This window comes from Aythya ferina, assembly GCF_964211825.1.
Source record: "Aythya ferina genome assembly, chromosome: 3".
NCBI lineage: Eukaryota > Metazoa > Chordata > Aves > Anseriformes > Anatidae > Aythya > Aythya ferina.
The window spans coordinates 37195073-37218455 of NC_140298.1; the positions used below are offsets into that span (position 1 = coordinate 37195073).

At 41.9% G+C, this 23383-nt stretch overlaps 1 protein-coding gene and 3 long non-coding RNA genes across 6 annotated transcripts in view; 1 reads left to right on the top strand and 3 right to left on the bottom strand.

Annotated features, from left to right (window-relative positions):
* The first annotated feature begins 152 nt into the window (after positions 1–152).
* MCFD2 (multiple coagulation factor deficiency 2, ER cargo receptor complex subunit) lies at positions 153–3721 on the top strand. The gene is made up of 3 exons (XM_084514865.1): positions 153–445; positions 900–1059; positions 2336–3721. The coding sequence occupies exons 1-3, from the start codon at positions 318–320 to the stop codon at positions 2465–2467; spliced, it is 420 nt and encodes a 139-aa protein (XP_084370991.1). The 5' UTR covers positions 153–317; the 3' UTR covers positions 2468–3721.
* On the bottom strand, positions 1142–2325 carry LOC311434607. Its single transcript, XR_014691595.1, has 2 exons — positions 2219–2325; positions 1142–2158 (listed from the first exon to the last, which is right to left on the bottom strand). It is a non-coding gene; the product is annotated as an uncharacterized lncRNA (long non-coding RNA).
* On the bottom strand, positions 2954–17379 carry LOC311434606. Its single transcript, XR_014691594.1, has 4 exons — positions 17168–17379; positions 14538–14713; positions 11973–12048; positions 2954–9975 (listed from the first exon to the last, which is right to left on the bottom strand). It is a non-coding gene; the product is annotated as an uncharacterized lncRNA (long non-coding RNA).
* Positions 17380–18818: 1439 nt separating this feature from the next.
* Positions 18819–23383, bottom strand: part of LOC311434604 — a 34314-nt gene continuing 29749 nt past the window's right edge. For all 3 annotated transcript variants that reach the window (XR_014691590.1, XR_014691591.1, XR_014691592.1), the window contains 2 exons: positions 20398–20511; positions 18819–19033 (listed from right to left, as the gene is read on the bottom strand). This is a non-coding gene — a long non-coding RNA (uncharacterized lncRNA). The remainder of the gene's footprint in view (positions 19034–20397; positions 20512–23383) is intronic.

Sequence of the window (23383 nt, forward strand, 5' to 3'; positions counted from 1 at the left end):
ACCGCCCCGGCACAAGCCCCGCCCGCCGAGGGTGAGGCCACGCCCACCGATCGGTGAGGCCCCGCCCTCCCTCCCCCGCCGCACCTGCAAGGTGCAGCCGCGGGGCGGGGCGCTGAGGGGAGGGGAGGGGCGGGGAGCGGGCGGGGCGGGGCGGGGCGGGCGCATGCGCAGTGGGCTGAGATCAGGGCCCCGCTGCACCTGGGGGCCAGGGCCGCCATCGTGCGGCGGTTGAACGGCCGCGGGCGGCGGTTTAACGGCCGGGCGCTGCTCGTCGCTCCGCGCTCCGTTTGTTTTTTCCTCTCCACAGGAGGCTCGCCATGGCCCCGAGGGGTGCAGCAGCGGCTCTGCTGTGCTGCTGCCTGGCCGCCTGCCTCCTGGGCGCCCCGGCGGAGGAGAGCCAGCCCGCGGGTATCCGCCTGGACAAGAGCCTGGTGCAGGACAAGGAGTACGTGTGGGGCAGCCCGGGGCCGAGGCGGCAGGTGCCGGTCCTGCGAGGGGCTGGGGAGCCGTCAGCACAGCTCGCACCAGCGGTTCCTTAGCTCCCTAGTTGAGGCGTGAGGGTAAACGCGCTTCCTGCAGTCCCTTCGCGTTGGGGAACAGCCCAAAGGAGGCTCTGAGGGCTGCTTGGGGTGTTTTGATAAGCAGCTCGGTAGGCCAGGAGAAAGAGGAATAGCTACACTAGAGGCCACTGCAGCACCTGTAAGGACCAACCGCTGTGCCTGCCTCGTTTCAGTGTAAAACTGTCAGCTGTCCTGCTTGCCCAGGGTGCTTTTAGAGACACGGTGCTTCCTGGGCACTTGGCTGCTTGATCAAAGACTGCATTTGATGTCAACAGAGAATTAAATATTAACTAACTGGCTTGTCACTTGTTGTTTGTTGTTTTTTTTTTTTTTTCTTAGCCACATCATGGAACATTTGGAAGGTGTTATTGAAAAACCAGAATCTGAGATGTCTCCGCAAGAGCTGCAGCTTCATTACTTCAAAATGCATGATTATGATGGCAATAATTTGCTGGATGGGCTAGAGCTCGCTACCGCTATATCACATGTCCACAAAGAGGTAGGTGGTATATTGTAATGGCTTGTGCATTTGCAAGCAGTTCTGACTTTCTTAAATCAGCATTGTCACAACACACCTTCAGTTACAGTAGAACAGTTTTATGTGAAAACAAGACTGTTCCCCCTTTGGCTTGATTTATAAATGTACTAACTTTATCATAGTTTTTTCGTGTCACATCACAGTTTTAAGGAGACTCCCCTGTAGTTTAAGCTTGACTGTGAGTGAAGACTGCAAATAATTTGACAAAGGGGATAAGAAGGGATGAGGAGAGGAGAAAGGGAAATTGTCCATAATGGAATTAGATTGATGTGTGATTATAGAAGTAGCACGTGACACAATGCTGCTGCAGGTTCTAAGCCAACTGTTTTCAGGCCCAATCTACCACTACCATGGATACACCAAACGTAAGAGACCTCTTGCACAAACTCAGCTGAGAAGAACCAGTCATGGTCTGCCTTTGTTTTCTTTACCATTTCTAAACGTATTTTCCTCCCAGCTACAAATGTTTAAGAACAAAAGCAAGTATGATCCTTAGGAAGACAACGCTTACAGAAAATCATGTACTGACCTTTCAGAAATTACAACTCAAAATAGCATAATTTAATATATACCTCGGGGGGGGGGGGGGGGGGGGGGAACAAACAAAAAAAACTTGTCAAGAACACAATAATGGCTTGCTGTTTCTTGTGCAAGGGCACTTCTTCTCATTCCCCTTTGTTCCTAAGAGGTGATACTAAGAATTTTACTATCTTTAAGCTACAACAATGTATTGAACGGGCTGTTTTTTTTAATTTCTCACTGTTCCTGCCAACTCCGTATGTTACAAGTTCATATGTTACAAACATATGAAACATGTTATATGAAATATGTTACAAAACATATGTTACAAACTCCATAAGTTACAAAGGATGATGTTTCTATACAGTACAGAAACTATGTCTGTGCAACATAAAGATTCAAATTAAGAATATGCCTACTAGGTTAGTCTATTGTTGTACATTGTGCTATTTAGCTTTTAGATCTCTTGGCTAAGAATATAAACTGGATATAATGGATACAAAGCGCTTGTTTTGAAGTACAGAGAACTTGGACTTAATAGCTTGCATCTGGTAAAAGTTCCATGTATTGGAATAAATGATTATATAAAACTTAGAACCACCTTAAACATCGAACATGAACCGCTTAACAAAAATTAGTTGTCAGTAATCTGTCACATGTGCCACTAGATGGGAAACACTGCTAAACTTGTTTCTTTTTTTTTTTTTTTTTTTTGTAGGAAGGTGGTGAGCATACCCAGGCAATGAAAGAAGAAGAGCTAATTAGTCTAATAGATGATGTCTTGCGAGATGATGATAAGAATAATGATGGGTACATTGACTATGCAGAATTTGCAAAATCACTGGAATAAGGTTTTGCAGGGGGCTTGTTTCTCCCAGCTAAATGGAAATGTGACCTGGTATAATGTGATTTATTACTCCTGTTGATCTTTGTGCTGCAGTGTTAGTGAGGAGAGGTGTACCAGTTGCAGCTGAATTTCCTTGAAAATTGTACCTGTTAAGGGGCTGGCTAATGCAGACTGATAGCTGTGTTTGACTAAATGGTTGAATCTTGAAGCACAGAAGCATCATCAGTATTCTCAAATTCCAATTTTTGACTATTGGGTTAAATAGTACTTGTTTGCTTACATCTTAAAATTATTTTTTCTTACATCTTAAAATTATAAAATACCTAGAAAGCAAGAAAAGATAACTGCGTGTGTCAAGGAGATGACCGTATATCAAGGAGGAATTTCCTTACCTTCCCACTAATTTCAAAGGAAACTTGCATACAAGTACAGGTGCTTAAAACAGCAATTGTAGAGGAAAAGTGTTTGAAAGTGACTCGTGTTGGAGGTCCCCATGACACCATGTGGGCTTTTAACACTATGTTGCAAGAAATTGATTATTTTTAAATAGATGTATATCCTAGTATACCCTCAAATGTTATATATAAATATGTATACGCGATTTTCAATTTATTCTCATCCTTCACAAATTTACTTTTTATATTGCATTTTACTAAATTTTTCTCTACCTTCCCTGGTCTCTTCTTACAAAAATGAAAGTATTTTATTACATTTATAATGTTGTATTAATGCTGCTTAACATTTACTAGAGTAGCTTCTGCTATCTCGTTTTGAAGGTCATGTTAACAGTAAACCAATTTAATATAAAAGTTTCACTTCAATTTGATTCTTACAGTATTAGCCAGCAGGATAATCTGTGAGCAAGTAATGCTGCCTTGTTGAAGTTCAAGTTCATTTTCCTTGATGCTTAAATGATGGTGTTAATTTCAGGAGGTAGTTCATAACTAACAGTTTGAAGATACTTGAATGTATGTGAATAAACATGGTTCTAGGAATGTCTTGAGTCAATAATTGGTAAGTCAAGCAGTGTAAGGATATGAAACAAGTGGTGTATTGCTGCTTTGTTGGTATTTGGTAACTATAAAGCATAGCAGAAATCTTAAATTGCATTCAATCATTACCCATGAATAGAGAATCTAAATGTTAGCATTTCTCTAAAATGTATAAAGAGCTATTTTCTGTACAAAATTATTCTTATACAAAGAAACACATTTGTAAAAGAAATTACTTCCTTTGTTTAAATGTTTGAGCAACAAATGAATGAGTGTTGGACTTTTTTTTTCTTAGAATAACCACTTATTTGGATGCATTTGTAGCCAGGGTTGTGCTGGTTGTGCAAGCAATAAAAATAATTTGGGGTTCTAGCACTTTGGAGCTGGACATGCAAGGTGGGAAGTCTCTGTTGGCTTTTTTAAGGCCATCTCTGTTGCTAGCAGCTATACTAAAAACAAAGTTCTTTTTTTACAGCACAATTAATTTGGAGTGAATGTTGAATCTGAAGGAAGTACAGAACATGTTTATGGGTAGGAAGGGAGGGGGGACAAGAGGAGATGAAGATTATCATCTTTGGACACTTAAAGGAGGTTGCTCATAGACCTAGCAACTCTTACATGCTTGTACCATAAGCTCCTGTTCTTAAAAATCATTGTTTACTTATCAAGTACAGTGGTCTTAGATGGAGCTATAAATCCTTAAGCTTAGTACCACAACCACCTGTGTGGCACATAGTTATACAAATAACGTAATTTATATGCATATTTCACTTCTATTAACAGCAATCTTATGTGGCAAGTTACATACACAATGGAAGCTTGATATCAGAAACAATTACGATAAACATAGGTAATGTGAACAACATTTCTTACTAAATAATTTTATTTTAAGGTGTCATAAGCATATATCGAATTGAGAAACTACTTACCAAAAATGGAGAGCAAAGATAGTTTTCTTCATGATGTCTGAAGAAAGAACAATATTCCTGCTTTCCTAGAAAGACGGAACAGTTCTAGAGATGCTATCTAAGCTAAAACCCTGCAACACTATGTCTTTACTCAGCCTCCTAAAACAAATACACACATTTAATTAAGTGCACTTGAAGATAAATGGTTTAACAGCTGTCTAGAGAGATTTCTCCGTTAATAAGTAGGAAAGTGCAAAATTGCTGAGGCAGAGGGTGAGTCAGAGTTCTTGAGAAATAAAAAGAATTTGTGTGCTAGTTGTAGCTTGTGCATTACCTGAAACGTACAAGTCATATATACAGGTAGTATATTCCATTTCATATGTGTATATAGATACAACACAGAAAGTAAGGCCTTTACAACAGGAGTGCTCACCAATTAAAAAGCGGAGTAAGCTGTTGAAGAACAGTACTATCTCCCTTTCACATCTCAGTAACAGATAATAAAGCCAGAGGGGTGTATGATTTGTTGAAGGTTAACAACATCCCTGTCAGAAACAGAAAACTAGGAGAAGCCTGTGTATCATCTTCACCTCTTCCTAGTCTGTGATCTCAGGGAACTAGAATTAGTTTTCCCCATGGGGGAACACAGCTGGCTTTGCATTACTGTATGCTATATTTATAGTTGAGATAAAGTATCTAGATTGTCCGCTTTGACCTTACAAAATGCTGCCTAATCTAGCAGGTAAAGAGAATACTTAAACTGGTTCTTGAGCCGCTCATAAACTGAGCTGTTGGTTGTTAGTCCGTCTAGAGACCACAGTTTGAATACAAAGGAGAAAAATCTTAACTGCTTATCCAGTACGTGCCAGAATATTAAAGACAGAAATGCCTACAGCAACAGTTTTGTTTGCAAACTCACACAAACTTTAGTACCTTCTTTTGGTTAGTCATCCATAACCTCAGAAAGTCTTGGATTCATTACAAAGTGATTACGGATTTACAAATCCTGATCTCATCTAAACCCAGACATGAGTACAGACTGGGTGGAGAACTCGGTGAGAGCAGAGCAGCCCTGCAGAAAAGGGCTGCTGGGAGTTTCAGTGGACAAAAGGCTTGACACGAGCCAGCAGTGCGCTTGCAGCCCAGAAGGCCAACTGCATCCTGGGCTGCACCACCAGAGGAGTGGGCAGCAGGTCAAGGCAGGGATTGTCCCCCTCTGCTCTGCCCTTGTGAGGCCCCAGCTGGAGTGCTGCATCCAGCTCCGGGGCCTCCAGCACAAGGAGGACATGGGTCTGTTAGAGAGGGTCATGAAGTTGATCAAGGGGCTGGAGCACCTCTCCTAGGAAGAAAGGCTGAGAGAGCTGGGGCTGTTCAGCCTAGGAAGAGAGGGCTCTGGGGTGACCTCGTTGCGGCCTTTCAATATTTAGTGCTTATAAAAAAGATGGAGAGCAACTTTTTGCTCAGGCAGACAATGACAGGACAAGGAGGAATGGTTTTAAACTAAAAGAGAGGATTTAGATTAGAGGTTAGGAGGGAATTCTTCGCTCAGAGGGTGGTGAGGCATGTACAGGCTGCCCAGAGAAGCTGTGGATGCCCCATCCCTGGAGGTGTTCAAGGCCAGGTTGGATGAGGCCCTGGGCAACCTGATCTAGTGGGTGGCATCCCTGCCCGTGACGGAGGGGTTGGAACTAAGTGCTCTTTAAGGTCACTTCCAACCCAAGCCATTCTATAGATCTACTTATATATATAGTATATATATATCTACAGATATATATATAAATAGAACCACAGAATAATATTTGTATATACATGTGCACACTAACAATTCACAAGCACAGTAATCCAGGACTCATGTCATCACCAATACAGCCACTAGATAGCGTATCGACACCGCACATTGGCTCCCTACTTACTCCAGCATGTAAATTGGAGAGATTGGGATGTGGATTTCACCGTAACACCAACCCCTACCCCAATTACAGGCACGGCCTGCTCCTCTGCCTTCCAGCAGCACGCTGCCAGTATGATGCTCACACTTTTATTACTTTGCAACTGTCATAAAAATTGATCATAGCCGGGACTGGGTACTGGTAATTCATTTTCATTGTTTAGGGAGTCAAATCTACTTGAGGTGACAGTAAAACAACTCGCATTGCAATATTGTCAGTTAATAAATAAATAAATAAATAAATAAATAACCAGAAGGCTTTCTAATGTGAGCACCAGGCCTGGCCTGACTTCTTGACCATCACTAGCTGACCTGTGAGAGGGTCCATCGAGGTTTCAACCAACGCTGAAGGAGGTCATGGGGTTTTAGCAGAACCTGGAATCTTACTGGTTTTGCATTTGATGCTAGTAGAAACTGGTGTTGTTTCAAGGCATGATTCCAATGTGGTCTGTCACATACTTCCACTTAAGATAAAGTTCACTGCTTTCTTCTCTGTCTCCCCCGTGACAGTGTCACTGTCTGCTTACTGCACCATGAAACAGTTGCGTAACATTCAAAGTTTTCAGCCAGCAAATTAGAGCGAGGATCATTGCATATCTTGGTCTGCATTATATATCCTCACAAAGAATTTGTGTGCTAAATGTTTCATCAGCACAGATAACTGTGTTGAGTGAGATTTGTCACAAGGGCAGTTATTACTGCTGCACAGAATGTTTAAGTTACTTTTTTCTCCCTGTTCTTCATGCTAAATTCTGAACTGCATACTAAATTTTAAGAGCTAATATGTATTAAAATTGTCACTACCTTCCACAGCAGAGCAGCAGTTTTGCAGCTAGGTAGGGGGCAGTGTAACATGACTCAAAGCATACTGCCAAATATGACATCTTTTAAGAGAAATCAGTACTGCAGTGAACATAGTGTCAACTTCTGCCACTTAATCCAACTCAATGACTGACAGCACTAGGTTTCAAGAAGGCAGATATCAATAAACTCAGAGAGTGCGTAAGGGAGGTCTCATACGAGGAAAATCTAGGGGAAACACAAATTATGGAGAGCTGTCAGTTCCTTCAAGAAATGCTAATAAGAAACCAAGCGCACACTATACCAGTTTGGAGGAAAGTAATGAAATTCAGTGCAAGTCAGCCAATTCGTAACATTTTAATTGACCGCAAGCATGAGGGAGATAGATCTGTAAAGTGGAAACTAGGTCAGCTGTTTGAGAACCCAGCACAATACACCATTCATAGGTTCGTGTGTGTGCGTGTCTGCACAGGCAGTAAAGACAAGGCACAAAAGATGCAACTAGCAAAACATATCAAAATAGAAATTTCACGAGTAAGGTTGTAAGGAAAAAAGGAAAGTTTGTTTGGACCACAGCTCAAAGACAGGGGATGCTATCAGCAGAGGATGTTAAGGAAGCCAAAGAGTTTAATGTATTTTTTCCCCCTTTTACTGAAAAGGTCAACAGCAAGCAGACAGTGCAATGAGTACCAGGAATAAAGTGGTAAAATCTCAGCCTGAAATATGAGAAACCTGCTTAGAAAATAACCAGATAAATTAGATGTTTTCGTATTGCCTGGGCTTAATCAACTTCATTCTAGGAGTCTTAAAGGAAGGGTAAAGTAATGGTTATAGATGTCATATAGCTATTTTATTTTATTTTATTTTATTTTATTTTATTTTAATTTCATTTTGTTTCATTTTATTTTATTTCATTTCATTTTCATTTCATTTTATTTATTTTTTTGCAAGGCCTTTAGCACTATTTCCTCATAAACAGCTGTGTTCAAAATTGAAATTCTGCCGGAAGGGGCAGGAGATCAAGTCTGGTAGGGCAGTTGTATCCACAACAAAATTGAATCAAAGCCTATCAAAATATATGTGTTCTGCAAGGTATTCTGTGGGGCTTGGTCCCATCTCAAGTTTTATCTGATGTTTTCATTGAAGGCATAGAAGATGGATGTGTGGAGAAGTTTAATAGAAGTGTGATTATTAAACTTGCAGGGAGCCAGGAAGGACTACAGATATTATGGATGACAGAATCAGGTTTTTAAATGATCTTGATACATTTAGAGAAGTCATCTAAAATGGATGTTTTTTCATGCCTAAGCAGAAATACTCATCTATCCAGTTAACAATTCACAAGAGAACGAATGTATTGACTATGGTGGAATGCAAGTTGAACATGAGCAGCAAAGCCATGTTTTTACATAAAACAGCGACATTGCATTGGGATGTCCAAAGAGTCTTTACAACAACTGAAAGAGTCCTTGTGGTCTAATCCCCACTGTTAATGACTCACCCAGAAGATGGTGTTCTGTTCTGTGTGCTGCGCTCCAAGAGAGATGTGAACTAGCTATCAAGAGGCCAGAGGAGACCAACAAAAATGGACCAGAAGTCCAGAAAACGCCAGAAAAAAAAAATCAAGAACCATTTTTTATTTGTTTGGTTGGTTGGTTGGCTTTTGCCTAAAGAAGTGACATTTGAAAAGAAAGAAGGTGAGTAGTCTTCAGCTAAAAAGAGTAGCGTCAGTCAGTTCTTCAGTCCCGGAGAACTACCGGGGAGGACAGACCTGCTGCACTGAGTTCCCGTGCTGTGTGCCAGAGCAGTCTGAAACCAGGAATCTCCTGCTCAGTCCTTCCAGTGTACACCCACTGCCACAGAGGCGAAGTACAAACCCCTACCAAGTTTCTACTGAGCACGTTCAAAGTGTGATTGCCAAGAGCTAGAAGCGAACAGTTTGACCCAGAAATGGAGGGGTAAAGCTTATCCCTGGCTCCAAGATAATGTTTCACTTCGGATTCAAGTCCTAGCTCCAAAGCACAAAGATATCAAGGCTGCTTCTTCAAAAAGGAAAAAAATAATAAAGAAAAATAATTTTAAAAAGACTATTAAGAGTTTTAAAATGACAAAGTTAATTCCTAGCCCAGTTTTCAGCAAATAATAAACTAGTTTTGTTGGTGTTGGGAATATAGTGTAAGAACATCCACAGTTAGTTAAAGCAAAAGTCCATCTAGCCCAACAGATTGTCTCAAATAGTGGCAAAGAACAGATGCTGATGGAATAATACAGAGAAAGTATTATTACGGATAAATGGATATACATGTATATATGGATGCTGTAGTGATCCCAGAGAACAACATGAATGCAGTGGTGTAGCACAGCTGTACTGTTTCTAGACATCACATGCTTCTTATCTAATGGGAGGCTTTCAAAATTGTCTAATGGTTCTGTTCACCTCTGGCTGTGGTCACACTTCAAGAATCACCGTTAAAAATTACACAATTTTGAGAAAGCAAAAGCACATATTTTGAAATAAATCCTCTTTAAGAAGAGCAACATTACGCCTCAGAACTTATTCTGTCATAAAACAGAAATAAGTCACACAAAAAAATATTGACTTAAGTGTCATCATCTGTGGCTCGCAGCCACTGGAGACTGACATATTGGCACAAATCATGACAGGTATGATTTCTTGATCCAGGAAAGAGAACTGAGATGAGTAGAATGACATTTGAATGCTGGTCCCTTGGGGAGATATTTTCAGGGACTTTGCAGAAGTGACTGTAAAACCGTGCTATCAGCCTCAGCGTGGATTGGAGTAGGAGTCAGGAAACACGCGGGTGAGGATTTTAGACAGCAGCACACGTGTATAGGACTGGTCTAGGAGAAGGAATGCATATGTTTAAGATACATGCAGAGTTGTTTAGAAACCTTACATATGCCATCATAAATTTATGAACATGTTGGCACTGACTAGCAAAGTAAAGATCTCCAAAGAACACATAACACATATACATACACCGAGGCAGAAACCACTTTCAGTAACCAAATAATTCTGTCACCAGACAGCCTAAAACTACTCAAAGACACCATTTCTAGCCAAGACCAACAGATTTTAAATATTTTTTTGAATCTAGGCAAATGAATTTTCAGGATATGACAAGCCAAAAAGTCTTTAGGAAAATCTCCAAGCAGATGATCTCATTTTTATCCATCATATCTCTTAAACACCTTGACCAGTTTCCTTCAGCTCTTCCAAAAAATCTGTCCCAGAATAAGATTATGCCTGTGAAGTTGTAGGTGTATAGGGCTAATTTTGGCAGAGAGAGAAATCGGAATAAAATCAAGTTTACAATGGAAACTTAAGGACATCTGCAGTTCACTGAATACTGTTCGGTGTGATCTATCTAATGCAAAATCTTTCCATTGTAGCAAAAAAAAAATAAAGCGCTTTTATTATCGACAAGGGAAAAGGCTATTTCCCCCATATGAAGTTCTACCTCTGAGATGAAAAGTCCTGGCAGGTCACACAAATATTTTTGCTTCCTCCCACTAAAATGTTTATAGGATCCAGATTCATTTCCTAAGGTCTGGCTTGAGGATTTCTGCAGAGCATTACACCATGTTGGCAGTGCAGAATTATGACTATTTCTGACTGCAGATGTGTCTCTACCACAGTCCCTATTAAAACTGCAGCACGGCATTGACATACCCAACTAGCTTGAAATTAGCCTGATCAGGTACTGCAAACATCACACCAACACCCCTGCAGAACACAGCACAACTGCAAAACCCACTATAAAAGCTGAGTACAGTAAACAGATATATTTTGCAGGCCATTCTGAACACCATGTTCCTGGAATAACTTTACTCACTGAACACAAGCTAGCTAGTTTAATGGTGATTTAGGTATGTCTAAGCAAGCTCTAAATCATCTGAAGGCCCTCTAGCATGACTAGTTAAACAAGAACATCCTGGGTGCTTGTAAAGTCTGTCTCTAGATTGTTCCTAGCCTATAGCTCCTACAATTCATGTTGATGCGCAGTTTGGGAAAACAGCACATGCACACAGTTTTTACTGAGATCTGGAAATTTTCTGGCTTGCGTGACGGTTAAGGGAAAACTCTTGGGAGTTTAACGCAAGCCTTCACAGACTCCTGTGGCATTTGGAGGTCTTTTCGTTTTAAAGCTCCCTCCAATAAAAATATCCGTAGGAAAAGGGAGAGGGCTATGCAGGCTGCAGATCAGACAGGACATTTCCTCCAGCATGCAGCTGAGCTGCCTTCTGTGGAAACTACTCCCAGAAACAGCACTTCATCCTCAAAATTACTTTGTGTCCGCTAAACCCCATGCCGCTCCCGACCTGCACCAATGCCACTCGTTAGCAAACAGCTTTCCAACACAAGCACCTCTTGATCTTGCAGGGGGGGAAATGGTCTCAATGGACCAGAGGAAAGTCTTCCTAAAAGCCAAACTCACTCATCTCCAGAGTTAGCAACTTCAGACTGGTGCTCAGACCAGCATGGAGATCTGAAAACCTGGTCCTGATACCATCTGACAGGGAATGTTGGTCAGGAACACAACGAATGGACAACAGTGGAGAAGCTAAAGGGTAAACTAAGGAGAGTTATAAGCAGTCATTCCTACCCAAACCCAAGATGTGCTCCACCACAAGCCATTAGATGCCACCCTCCCAAATTCTGCTCCCTGTTAGTGTAATCTCAGTCTGTTTAAACAACTTCTATCAACAACATGAGCTTCAATACAGGACCAAGTATACTGGGAGACCAAAGTACAGCCTCACGACATTTGGGAAAAGGTTAAAACTGTCAAGAATATCTACCAAGTTGAGAGCCCTGGACATGGAACTCCTTGTACCTGCACTGTTTAGCTGCAACTCCATCTTCTGCTTGAGCACTGACCACTGGGGAGCATCTAACTCCAGATGCTTTTCCTGCTCTCTCAAGAAAGGAGAAAGGTACAGTTAGTCTCTGAAAATTTGTATTTAAGTGACTTTTTCACTGATACATGAGCTTAGAAATGCCATGAATATCCATTTAGGTCCTTCCACACACAAAAATTCAGTTTGTGGTGACATATGGCAAGGGAAATTTCAGCTCAAGGAGTTGAAGCCTGGCAAAATTATAAACAATCAGAAATGAGGCCTTCTAATGGAAACTGTTAGACAGCCTTAGCTATTGGGCCACTGTCATCTTCACAGCCAGAGAGTGATTTAATCTGTCAGTTATGTGAGCACTAGGAGTGATGAATAGGTCTTTGTATTCATTCACAGCAAGTACGTTCCCAGAATGACATATGATGTGGAGGGTTTTTTGCCTCAAAGTCCACTGGATCTTTAAAGAGTCAGGAGTCTGCTCAACACTGCTTTCCAAAGCAGCACTACAAAGGACACCATCCACATTCAGAAAGATGGATTCCCAAAGTGACTGAATTGCGTCCCTCCTCCCCAGCTTCACTTGCCCTTTGTTACACAGGCAACTTATGAGACCTGTGACAACAAAGGAGCCCAGTTTTGCCCTGACATCCCTGACAGTCACACTTCTTATAATCAGGGTGGCACAGGAACACAAACACAGCTTATCCATGGCTGCCAGCACAAGATAGCACAGCCACAGGGCTCCTCCGCGGAGCAAAGCCACTCAGACCTACCAGGGCCACGCTGGCAGCCCACACTTTTGGGACAACTCCAATCCCAAGGGTGCCCTGCTGTGCTGGCAGCACAGGGAGCAGAGCAGGGATACAGGGCTGCCCAAGCAAGGTGACTTCTTTGCAGAAACACTTCTCCACACTATCAGTGAGCACAATTTTCTAACACCGTTTATTGCTGCAGCAGCACAAGAAGATGGGAAGAGGGCCAGACACTAGTGTTATATTTTTACCTTGTATAACTAAGAACCAAATATTCTCTATCATATGTTCAAGACAAATCTTTTAATAAAGCTGGTTACAGCTCTGCCAAGGTCTGGTGGATGCAGTAGACCACCCTCCCCCTGGCAGGTTCCTGGGCTGGAAACTGGCTGGCTTTAATCCCCTGTGGAACAGAGGCACAGGGTGGGAAAGAGTGAGGTTTGACATCTAGTCAAGGTCATTTATTACCTTGGCTTTCCTAATACTAGGTAAGCCAGTGGCAACTAGTCCTAAGCCAAACAGCTTTTTCATTGCCATAGATACAAAAGATAATGCACGCTGATTCAAGCAAAATGAGATGATTGTAAGGCTTCCAAGGATACTTCCAAATGCCAGCCAAAAACTCTGTGAAAAGTCTCAACTGGAGATAGATTACTACATGCTACCTCCCCAACAACCTCTCCTCTCAGAACAGGTACAACTTCTAAATTCATCTGTTTTGCAACTCACACGAAGAAAATGGAGTCTAAAACCGGCCATACCTTGACATGTCCCATTTCATTTTGGCACCACTTTCAAGGACAATTTCTACCATTCAGATGAATATGGCCTATTTTCTCTTATTCTCATGATCAGTAATTTATTAGCTCATAATCCCAGTATGGACGAAGTGCTCAGACTTCAGTCAGAACTTAAACAGCATGAATGATGTTTTTCCTCTCTCTTTTCATTTCCTGAGCTGTTCTTAAACATACATATTCTTGACTTTCAAGGGTGAGCTGATCCTGAGAGGAGATACAGCAGGGAACAGATTTGTGTGGGTGACTGTGATGGTGGTAAAGGATTTGGAAGGGATAGGGCACAGCTGACTCCACCAGGTTTGTGTTGGAGAAGTGAGATTTTATGGCCATAGCACAAAGGTACCACTCCTTGCTGTGCTGCTGGTGTCCCTGGTGTCCTACACCAGCAGAGTGAGGTGCCACAGGCAGAGAAAGTAAGGAAATCTTTCCCTCTCCCCTTTACTTATAGGTCACAGGTAGGTTTCTGGGGAACACCATTCCTCCATCCCTGGTGAGCATCTGGGCCCAGGGCTCTGTCCACCTCTACTCTGAAGTGTCATGAAAGGTTTGAACAGTGTTGCTCATCACTATCCAAAAGCACATCGTTCAGCCAGGCGCAGGACTGTCATGGATGGTTCCTTTTATCTTATCCAGCCACTGTCCAAGAAACTGTTGAGGTGCTAGAAAGCCACAGACTACAAGTAGGCTCTTAAATCCATCCCTGTTCAATGAAGTGACAGGAATGAACTGATCAGAGCTAAGTGCATACTTAAGTGCTTCACTGAAGGGCATAAACCTTGAACTGAGGCAGTTGTCCGAGGACAGCAGATAAGGAGTGGGGGAACATTCACCTACAGGCAGTATTCTGAAGGCATAGGATGGGGTTTGCTGTCCAACATGAGTGAAGCCAGCTGCATTTAGGAACTAGCAGTCCTAGAGAAGCTAGACTGGAACTATTCACAGGGGTCACATTTGCCATTTAAATAGTGCAGAGAAAGATCACACAGTATGGTACCTGTGAAGATGCAAGTCACTTCAAGTGGTTAATAGGTTCATTGAACAACAATCAACCCAGATAATTAGAGAGAAAGTACCAGCTTCTCAGTGTATTCTCTCCTCTTGATAGACAGCTCCCAGAAGTCAGGCATGATTTTCATAAGGCGAGATAATAAGCTGTCAGTTGTACGAAGCCTAGAGTGAACCACACAGAAAAATCAACACAGTCTGAAAACAAGAAACATGTCAAAATGCAAAAACAGTTTTTTTCTTTAAAAATAAAATGGGAGTGTGATTTGAACAAGCAAGCTTTGGCTTACAAGTACTATTCTAGTCATCAACAAAATAGGAAAAAAATGATAGGAAACATTCTGAAATTAACTCTTGCTATGAATTTGCCCAGTGTCATCACTTGCTTTCCATACTGTGATTTCATCCACACACAGCTCCTCTTCCTAGTAGACATCAACTTAAAGAGGAGAAGAAAGAGAAAGGGAGATCACAGAATGATGAGAGGGGAGGAAACCGCAGAGGAACAGTACATAATGCTTGTGTATGTTACATCCCATATACCATACACGTTTTGACTCTTAATCAATATGCTTAGTTACTTGCATACTTACATAAGTGACAGGGAAGACTTAGACTGTCATCAGGTTGTGTGAGCGCAGGACGTCATCTCAAACAGCACACACATGAGAAAGCTCATGTAGCCCATGGCCACTGCCAGGGCACCAGGTAGGCCACGGGGACAGGGATGGGCCAAGGCTGGGCCAGGCTGTGGGGAGCTGGATCCCAGCCCTGCTGGATCCCAGTCCAGCAGGAGGTGATGGCCCCAGGGCTGAGGTGGGCTCCTGGGTGGGTGAGTGAGCCCCACTGAGTAGACAGCAACATCAGGGGCTGGTAGGGCTCTTGGGGTGCTGTCACTCATAGCCCAAAGGCCAACATGAAGAGACACGCTGTGTAGAGGCAGAGGTAAGCTGTGCTACCTCCGGCTGTTCTGGGGCAAATCCATCCTTGCTGGTGCAGGGAGGATGTAAACTACCCTGATCCACACGATGCAGTTGTCCCAAGCAGGGAGCTGTTGTTACCCATGAAGAACCCCAGCACCTCCACTCCTAGCAATGGAACAGTTTATGCACAACAGCCTCAACCTGAGTTGGGCGCTGTCCTCATCCTCCACTGCTTCACTCCCACCTCACTCTGGGGCTGCCTGTGACAGGGAAAGGAAAAGGTTGGACAACTGAGGCTATAGCTGCCTTCTCAGCAAAGCATTTGCCTCAGAGAGGACCAGAAACGTGGGTTTATTCAGGTGGAATACTCTGCATGAGGCCTTTATGTTATACTTTTTTTTCAGCAGTGAGAGTCAAGAAATTGTCAGCAAGTGACAGTTTGGGTTGCTGGGCTTTATTGGTTTTTATTTTTCTCCCCTCAGTGATTTGTGCCAACTGTTACTTCATGCATATGGAATACACAACTTCTAGCCTTTCCTCACTGGTGTGAAGTAAGAGTTTGGCACATGTTGAAAACAACAAGCAGAAATTAACTTGCTCTCTCCCATCTTTAATGTCAATAACCGCCAGTAATTATTTGGAGTATTAAACACAGTCATCTTGCCGTCACCTTAATTCTTCACATTAAAAAGGGATTATATAACAAATTAGCCTGATTTAGTCTATCTTCAAGGGACTTACCCAGTGGTTCGCTCTTCTTTATTAAATTAGCAGTCAAAGAAGCTTTTGGCTTGCAGACATGTTATGAAATCCTGCCCAAGTTCAGACCACCGGTGTTAACAATTGCTCAAGTGCTTACTGCTCTGGAACCACCTCCTCAGTATTTGCAGGGCCTGAACTCCAGCTGACCCACCGCACAGGGAAAACACGCTGGTAGACACTTGTAATCTGATCGTCTGACATTTGCCTTCCAGTTTAGAACAACTGATCCCCAGTTCACCGGGGTCATGGAGTCTCTCGACTCTTTCCTGTGCTTGTTTAAATATAACCCAGCATTCAGATTTGGGTATGTGACAACGAGGTCTCTGCTAATTCTCTCTCTTGTGATGACTTAGCGGGAAGGAACAGTTGCCGAGCACAGCTAGGTGCCTTTCCACCGGCTGTGAGGGAACATCTCTGTTGCTTTCAGTGCTGAGGATGTCTGCTCGCCAGAAGGGTAAGTTGCAAACACACGGAGCATCTTATTCCTCCTCGGCTGACTGTATGCCAGAGAACTAACACTTCTTTCATACAGAATTATACAGAATGAAGTCTGCTGATAGCTAGTCATGTGAAGGCCTGACGCAATGCCCACTGAAGCCAAAGGCTGTTTTTCTTCTGCCTTTATAGGCTTTGGATCATCGCCTTACTCAAAACACTAAACCTGTGAGAATTTCAAGCTTTATAGTCAAAATCCATTATTTTCTGTATTCTTTGCTTCTAGCTGTAACAAGTCCATGTCACCACCATAATGCTAAATTTGATGGTAAGCAGACCTGCGAATCAGTACAGAAAACCATTTACTCCTGTTTTTTTTTCCCTTCTCTTTCTTTGTCTTCTGCCTTGAGGGTACAAAACCAACTATTCCAAACAGACCCCTCTCATATTTATCGGAATAGCAATCTGTGCCTGTCCTCACTGTGTCTGAAGTACTCACCTGAAGAAGTCCTAAAGGACTGATTGCTGATGACAGCCTTGAGTGCTGCCCACCCTTGGGGATTTCACAGTGCAGACATGCACTTGTGGGTACTTCATGTAGGAGTATATTTGGTGGTTAGGTGACCACAGCTTTTGGCAACCACTGTTGGAAGCGATGGACAGGCCAGAGATGGAGGTCCCTGTGCTCAGTATACTAACAATCCACTTCCCATTCAGTAGGCAAAACAATCTGAAGAAGAAAATACAACCTCTTGTTTTCAGAGTTACTGGTACTTACAACTACTGATTGCAAAAAATAAACGTTCTAGTTGAATCTGGCTTATACTACTGGGAACAGTTCTTAACTGGCAAATTTGAAAAGGACCACAGTTGCTTTAAAAACCCTCCTTAGTGTTGATTTCCATTATTTTCTTATTTAGGCTATCTTTTTTTTTTTTTTTTTTTTGCACATGCAGTTACCTCATGACCTGTTAACCTACATTGCTTTGGGAAAGCTTAGTTAGGGAAAATAAAGTCACTTTTTCTTCCAGTAGTACCAGTTCCCTCATGATCTGCCTACCACAGTTGTAAAAGTATTGACTTTATCCACCTGCCCAAATGATCAGTGATATTCAACTGACATTGGTGTTTCCCTTTAAAAAGTCTTTATGAGGGGTGTTTTTTGGATGTGTTTTGTGTGTTTTGTTTCTTTTTTTTTTTTATTTATTTTTATGAAAACCCGATTCTGTCAAATGCTTTGTTATATTCCTAACAACCTCTGACTTCAGAACAGCTGAACATTCTCATGGGAGGAACATATTGTACTATGCCTCAATATTCATCACTCAAAGTAATTAAAGTCACCCAAAGAGAAATTAATTGGTCCTACAATTGCATAAAATTATTGAACAATTAAGTAATAATTCATCTGAAGTTGTTCATAGTAAGAAAAGCTATGTGCAAGCACGCAATCTAAGATGGAAACTCAATGTACTTGCCTAAGGAGTGATGGTTTACAGAAGATAGGCTGGAAAAATCAAAAAGCCAACCCAACCCTCAAGTGACAAACCACATGGAGATCAATAGCAGTTCATGCTGCCTTTGGGGATCTTCACACCCAGAAATGGAAGAATTTGCAGTAATTGTCCTTCCAACCACGCTATTATGTGCAGTGTGGAAACAGCTTCTTTCAAAACCTTTCAAACAAAAAAATATAATCTCTACCCGCTCAGAGTGAGTATTGAAAATAAACAGGATATTTTATAGAAATTGACAGGATTAAAGAATCTACTTATATTGGAAAGGATTTTGAAAGATAATAAACTGACGATTCTATATTTTAATAGTGTATTCTTTTCCCCTAATTTTTACAGTTTCAGGATTTTACAATGCTGTTTTAAACATCTCCAATTCTGCAGACTGGTTTAACGTGACCTATATGTAAAACATCCCTCTGGTGATGTGAAGCACATGCTCCCCTGTGCCAACATGCACAGCTTTAGTTCAAAGTGCAGCAGCTTGTACTTTTCTGTCTAGTACTTTTGCTTTGGTCCCTGTTGTCAGGCAGTATTATAGTACTGAAATGTAATATTGCAAATATATTTAAAATGTCTTCTGTTCTATAAAATGCGCTAGCCCTGCAAAGTGAAATTCTGTTGGAATCCTGATAATGGGGCAAAATAACCAGACATTGGCAGTTTTTGTAGGATATTTGTGACTTTCATTTTTAGTCCAGCAGCATGGACAGGGTGGAATTACTTTGGCGAGCCCACATACTCACCAAAAAACTTCAGCCCCCCGGTACAGTCGTATGGGATTCAAAACATCGCAAAATACTTCTGACCTCTCTGAGCAGTGATCACCCCTAGTCATGGCATTCTTCAAACTGGAAAAACAAAGAGCAACTTGAGATTTTTTTATTTCTTATTTTTTCTTACATAACAAAAGACAAACAAAACAAAAACATTTCAAAGGGAGAGACTGAGCCAAGAAGCTACGCATTAATATGTCTCCTCAGAGAGATTTCCCACTCCTCCTCTCCCCCCAAAAAAAACCCCAACCACAATCAAACTATGTGTATTTATCCACTTGAATTTCTTTTCTGCTATGTTTTGCCTTAAAAAGCTACAGAAGAAGGGAAAGAGAGGAAAGAAAAAAGGAATAGGAGACAAAAAAGGAAGAGGAAAATCTCATCCTAAAGCTTTGAGGGACATACATGTATTATTCAGTGAGGAATGTATTCAAAGAAGCTTTGTGGTGTTCCTCACATTAATCCTATTGGCAAATAGTGGGATTTGTGTTGCACAGCTCCTAAGCTTTCTACAGGATTGCTACAAAACACAAGCAATGGCAGTACTAAGAATAGAACAACTCTAGAAGTGCAGAGAAATGAAACTTAAGAGACTGATTATCAGTTTTAAGAGTAACATATTCGGGAAGAAGACAAAGTCAGTGAAAAACGGAAGTACAAAACACCTCCAAAGCCATCAAATGCTAAAAGATTCATTCAAAAGTGTCTCTTCCACAGTAAAATATTCCTGTTGCCTAACTTCATTGACAGCACCATTTCCACAGGGACTGGAATCTGATCTAACATCTAATTTACAGAAGCTTATAACATTTCTTTACTGTAACAGCTCACAAACAATAACGTATTATGGATTTTACATGGGTATTTTATTTTCCCGCAGAAGTCAATAAAGTCGTGCCAGCAGAAATCTTGGCTTTACATTCACATAAAATATTTTATCTCAAAGAGCAATAGAAACCCTAATCAGACTGCATCAGTCTATATTGTTACAAACTGCAATTAATCTGCTCAGACTGAAAAACCATACCAGTTTTTGACTGAAAGGCATGTCATTAAGTTTCTGAGTTGTTTACATGTAATGCAACATGACAGGAATTTGTGCAGAGATGAGAGAAAATGAGCTATTTGAAATTAACTGTTTGGAATCCTGTCTATAGCTGTTTGCAGTCTGCAGTGAATTGGCAGGGCTGATTACAGGGATTTGTGTGGGTTTTGTGAGAGGGTTTCTCATACTGAGTCGTTCTTTAAGAAATGCTTGGTAAAAACTCACTGCGTCTTTGGGTGTTCAGGTCTAGGAAGAGAGGAAGTATGCACTAACACCCTTGGTTTATAGCAAGAGTAAGTAGTAAATCTAAAATAAGGAAATATATGGAATATATAAACCAGGAGATCACACAAATAACATGATTTGTACCTTATATGTGAAGCGTGGCACTTACCTCCCCCAGTTCCCATACAACAGGACACTGAGGCAGCTGATGGAGCCTGCAGAATGGTTTGGCAAAGAGCAGCAGTTAGGCACAATGGAACCACACGTGTGACCACTGGAGACGCTGTGCAGAAAGGTAGGAAGGAGAAGATTAGACAAATACAGAGGAAGATCTGAAAACTTGCCTGTACAGTGGCTTGTTGGTGTTAGTTTGGATGTAGAGAGTCAAGGTAAGCACAGGACCCAGGCTCTGTGCTCAGGCCTGGGCTGAATTAATGCAGATATATCCCACTTGGGCAAGCTCCCACAGTGGTGCAGTGTTTTACCTCCTTACCCTGGTAGGTTAGTTCAGTAGGGAGGCAGGCAAGAAGTCTTCACTCTCCAAAATACAGGAACGATTAGATTTCCATGCAATTATGCTTGAAAACATGAACCATGACAGTTCAGAAAGCAGGAAGCAATTTGAAAGATCCAAGTATTTATTTATCTGTTTGTTTTAAACCTCATACTTGGCACCTTGGCAACCTTCTGATCTGGGGCAGAATTTTGTGAACAAGGTTTTTGAATGTAAGAAATAAGGTTTGGGCCAAAAATGAGTGATCTTGCATGCCAATTTAGGACACCTCAAATAAATAGCATCAGGGATCAGGGGACAGGTACACAGCATTTTCTGTCACTTTATAACGTTTCAAACTTATTGCTTGAAATATTGAGGACCCCTAGATCACCACACACTTTGGAAGTCTTGATTTAAAACCTTTTCTGTGTCAGAAAAGAACCTTCTTCTTCCAGAGGAGAACCTCCCCATCATCTGGGAAAGTACGTTTGATGAGGAGGAAAATTAATTAGACTAAATAGCAACTTGAAAAATTGAATTACTTCTCAAAGAATTAATATGCTTATGGAAAACCGGCTGAAAGTTAGGGCTTTGAATCAAATTATCATATTTTTTTTTTTTTTTTAAGAGGAAGAAATTAAATTGCTGGTGTTAAAAAGACAAGTCTTGAGATAGATGTTGTCATTTCTACCACTGGGGAAGAGCTGGTGCTGGTCCCTGATGAGAGCAGTTACCCTTGGTGGGTCCCAGTCCACTGGAAAATTTTGTGACCGCTGCTGGGCACACAAGGATGCTGCGGTTGGGCAGACAAGGATGCCGCTGCCTCCCCTAGCACCCTGACTACCTTTCACACAGGTGCTGTGCTGACCCCCAGCTGCTGGTGGCCTGTGCCTGGTCTCTTCCCGTCTCACCATATATCCAAAATGGCTGAAATCCAATAGCTTCTGAAAATATATCCTCTAAAATAGCGCTTCCTTAAAAAAAAAATCAACAGAAAACAAACTTGGACCAAACATAATGCTATGAAAAGCCTTCTCTCTAAATAGTTCCTCTGACGAATACAGTAATGGAAAGAAACAGAGAACATTGAAGCAAATCTATCCCATGTTAATTATGTTGCTTTTTCCCTTGGGAGACAGTGTTGGATATATGGCAGAACACAAACTGCTGAAAAATAAAATGTGCTGCAGAACTGGAATCTCATTAGTCTCTGCTTAATGTTTAGCCTTTCACTCGCAAGCTGGGAGAGATGGCAGTTCGTGTAGGAAACACCATGCCTCTGCCAGGCTGTGCACAACAGGGGTAATCAAACAGTCTGCAAGCACTGCACACACATGCACTTGTTCATGCCAAGACCAAAAAAAAAGTGTTTTGGGGGCACAAACATACAAGCAGCTGCTGCAGCGATTTGAGGTGCTGTTGTTACTACCTCCAAGCCTCTTTCTAAGTTATCAAGTCATACACTGATTCACAGAATCACAGAAAGGACAAATAAAACCTCATGAAATGCTGTATTTAGAGTACAACTGAGATATGGACTTTTGTCCAAATCGAAGTACGTTTGCCCCCACTGCTAGTGGCACTTGCCCTAATAGCTAATGAGACATCTACTTCTTATTCTTTAGTTATAGGAAGCTGTTATATGTATGTTTTATGGCTAACAAAACACCTCTACAACTAAACTTAACACTTGAAGCTGCTGCTCTCAATTTTGAAACGCTGTGTAACACACCAGAGTCCCAGTCACAACATAGCATGAACAGTGGGCATCAGTGACTATGTTCCCATATAAAGCTGATGAAATACCAGAGCTGACCCTTATTTTGCACTCCAGCAGAGAATATTGATGTAAACAGCAATCCAGCAGCTCATCCACTACAGCCTAGAGCCTACCATTGCAATGAAGAACCAACAGACAACGTTGTGCCCAGCTCTTCCCTCAAGAGCAGGCTGTAGCCCAGAGCAGTCACTTTGATCCACCCGGCTGCCATCTGCTTGAAGTTTTCCCTTGCATGCCAAGGTTCAGCTACGGAACGGGAGATTTGAGAGTCTGGGTCAGAGCTTGTCTGGAAAAGCAGTTTTCAAGGGAACTAATCTCCGACTCTGGTCCAAAGCATCATGAAAGTGTCAAAGGGATCAGGTACCAGTACTGGGCAGGATAAATATACCGGCATTTATTAGTGATATGAGTCAGCAAATCATTCCTTGCCTTGAAGAGTCAACAAGTTTGCAGCTTTCAGACTCCGTGTAAAATTTAACGTACAGTCATGAAATGCACTGAATTCTTCAGTGACTCCAGTCATGAGTCAGAGACTCACACTGCCCCATCCTCAAGCACGATAGCCACGGTCCTTTCATCACCAGCTGTAGGATCTGGCTCAGAATCACAGAATAACCCATGCTGGAAGGGACCTCTGCAGGTTATCTGGGGACAACCACTTGCCTGCTTAGGTCACATTTGTTCAGGGCCTCATCCAGTCAAGATTTGGGGCTCTCCTACAAACCTTGAACCTACAAACTCTCTGGGCAGCTGTTCCACTGCTGCACTACCCTCAGAATGAGAAAAAAAAAATAATCCTAATAACTAAGAGTTTTTATCATTGCAACCTGTTCTTGCTGCCTCTTGTCCTGTCACTGTGCTCCTCTCAGAAGAATCTGG

What these genes read in the sequence shown, in the direction of transcription:
- MCFD2 (XM_084514865.1), top strand. Translation starts at nt 318, where the DNA reads ATGGCCCCGAGGGGTGCAGCAGCGGCTCTGCTGTGCTGCTGCCTGGCC. An exon ending in AGCCTGGTGCAGGACAAGGA is followed by an intron (nt 446 to 899) that starts GTACGTGTGGGG and finishes TTTTTTTCTTAG; the next exon opens with CCACATCATGGAACATTTGG. An exon ending in TATCACATGTCCACAAAGAG is followed by an intron (nt 1,060 to 2,335) that starts GTAGGTGGTATA and finishes TTTTTTTTGTAG; the next exon opens with GAAGGTGGTGAGCATACCCA.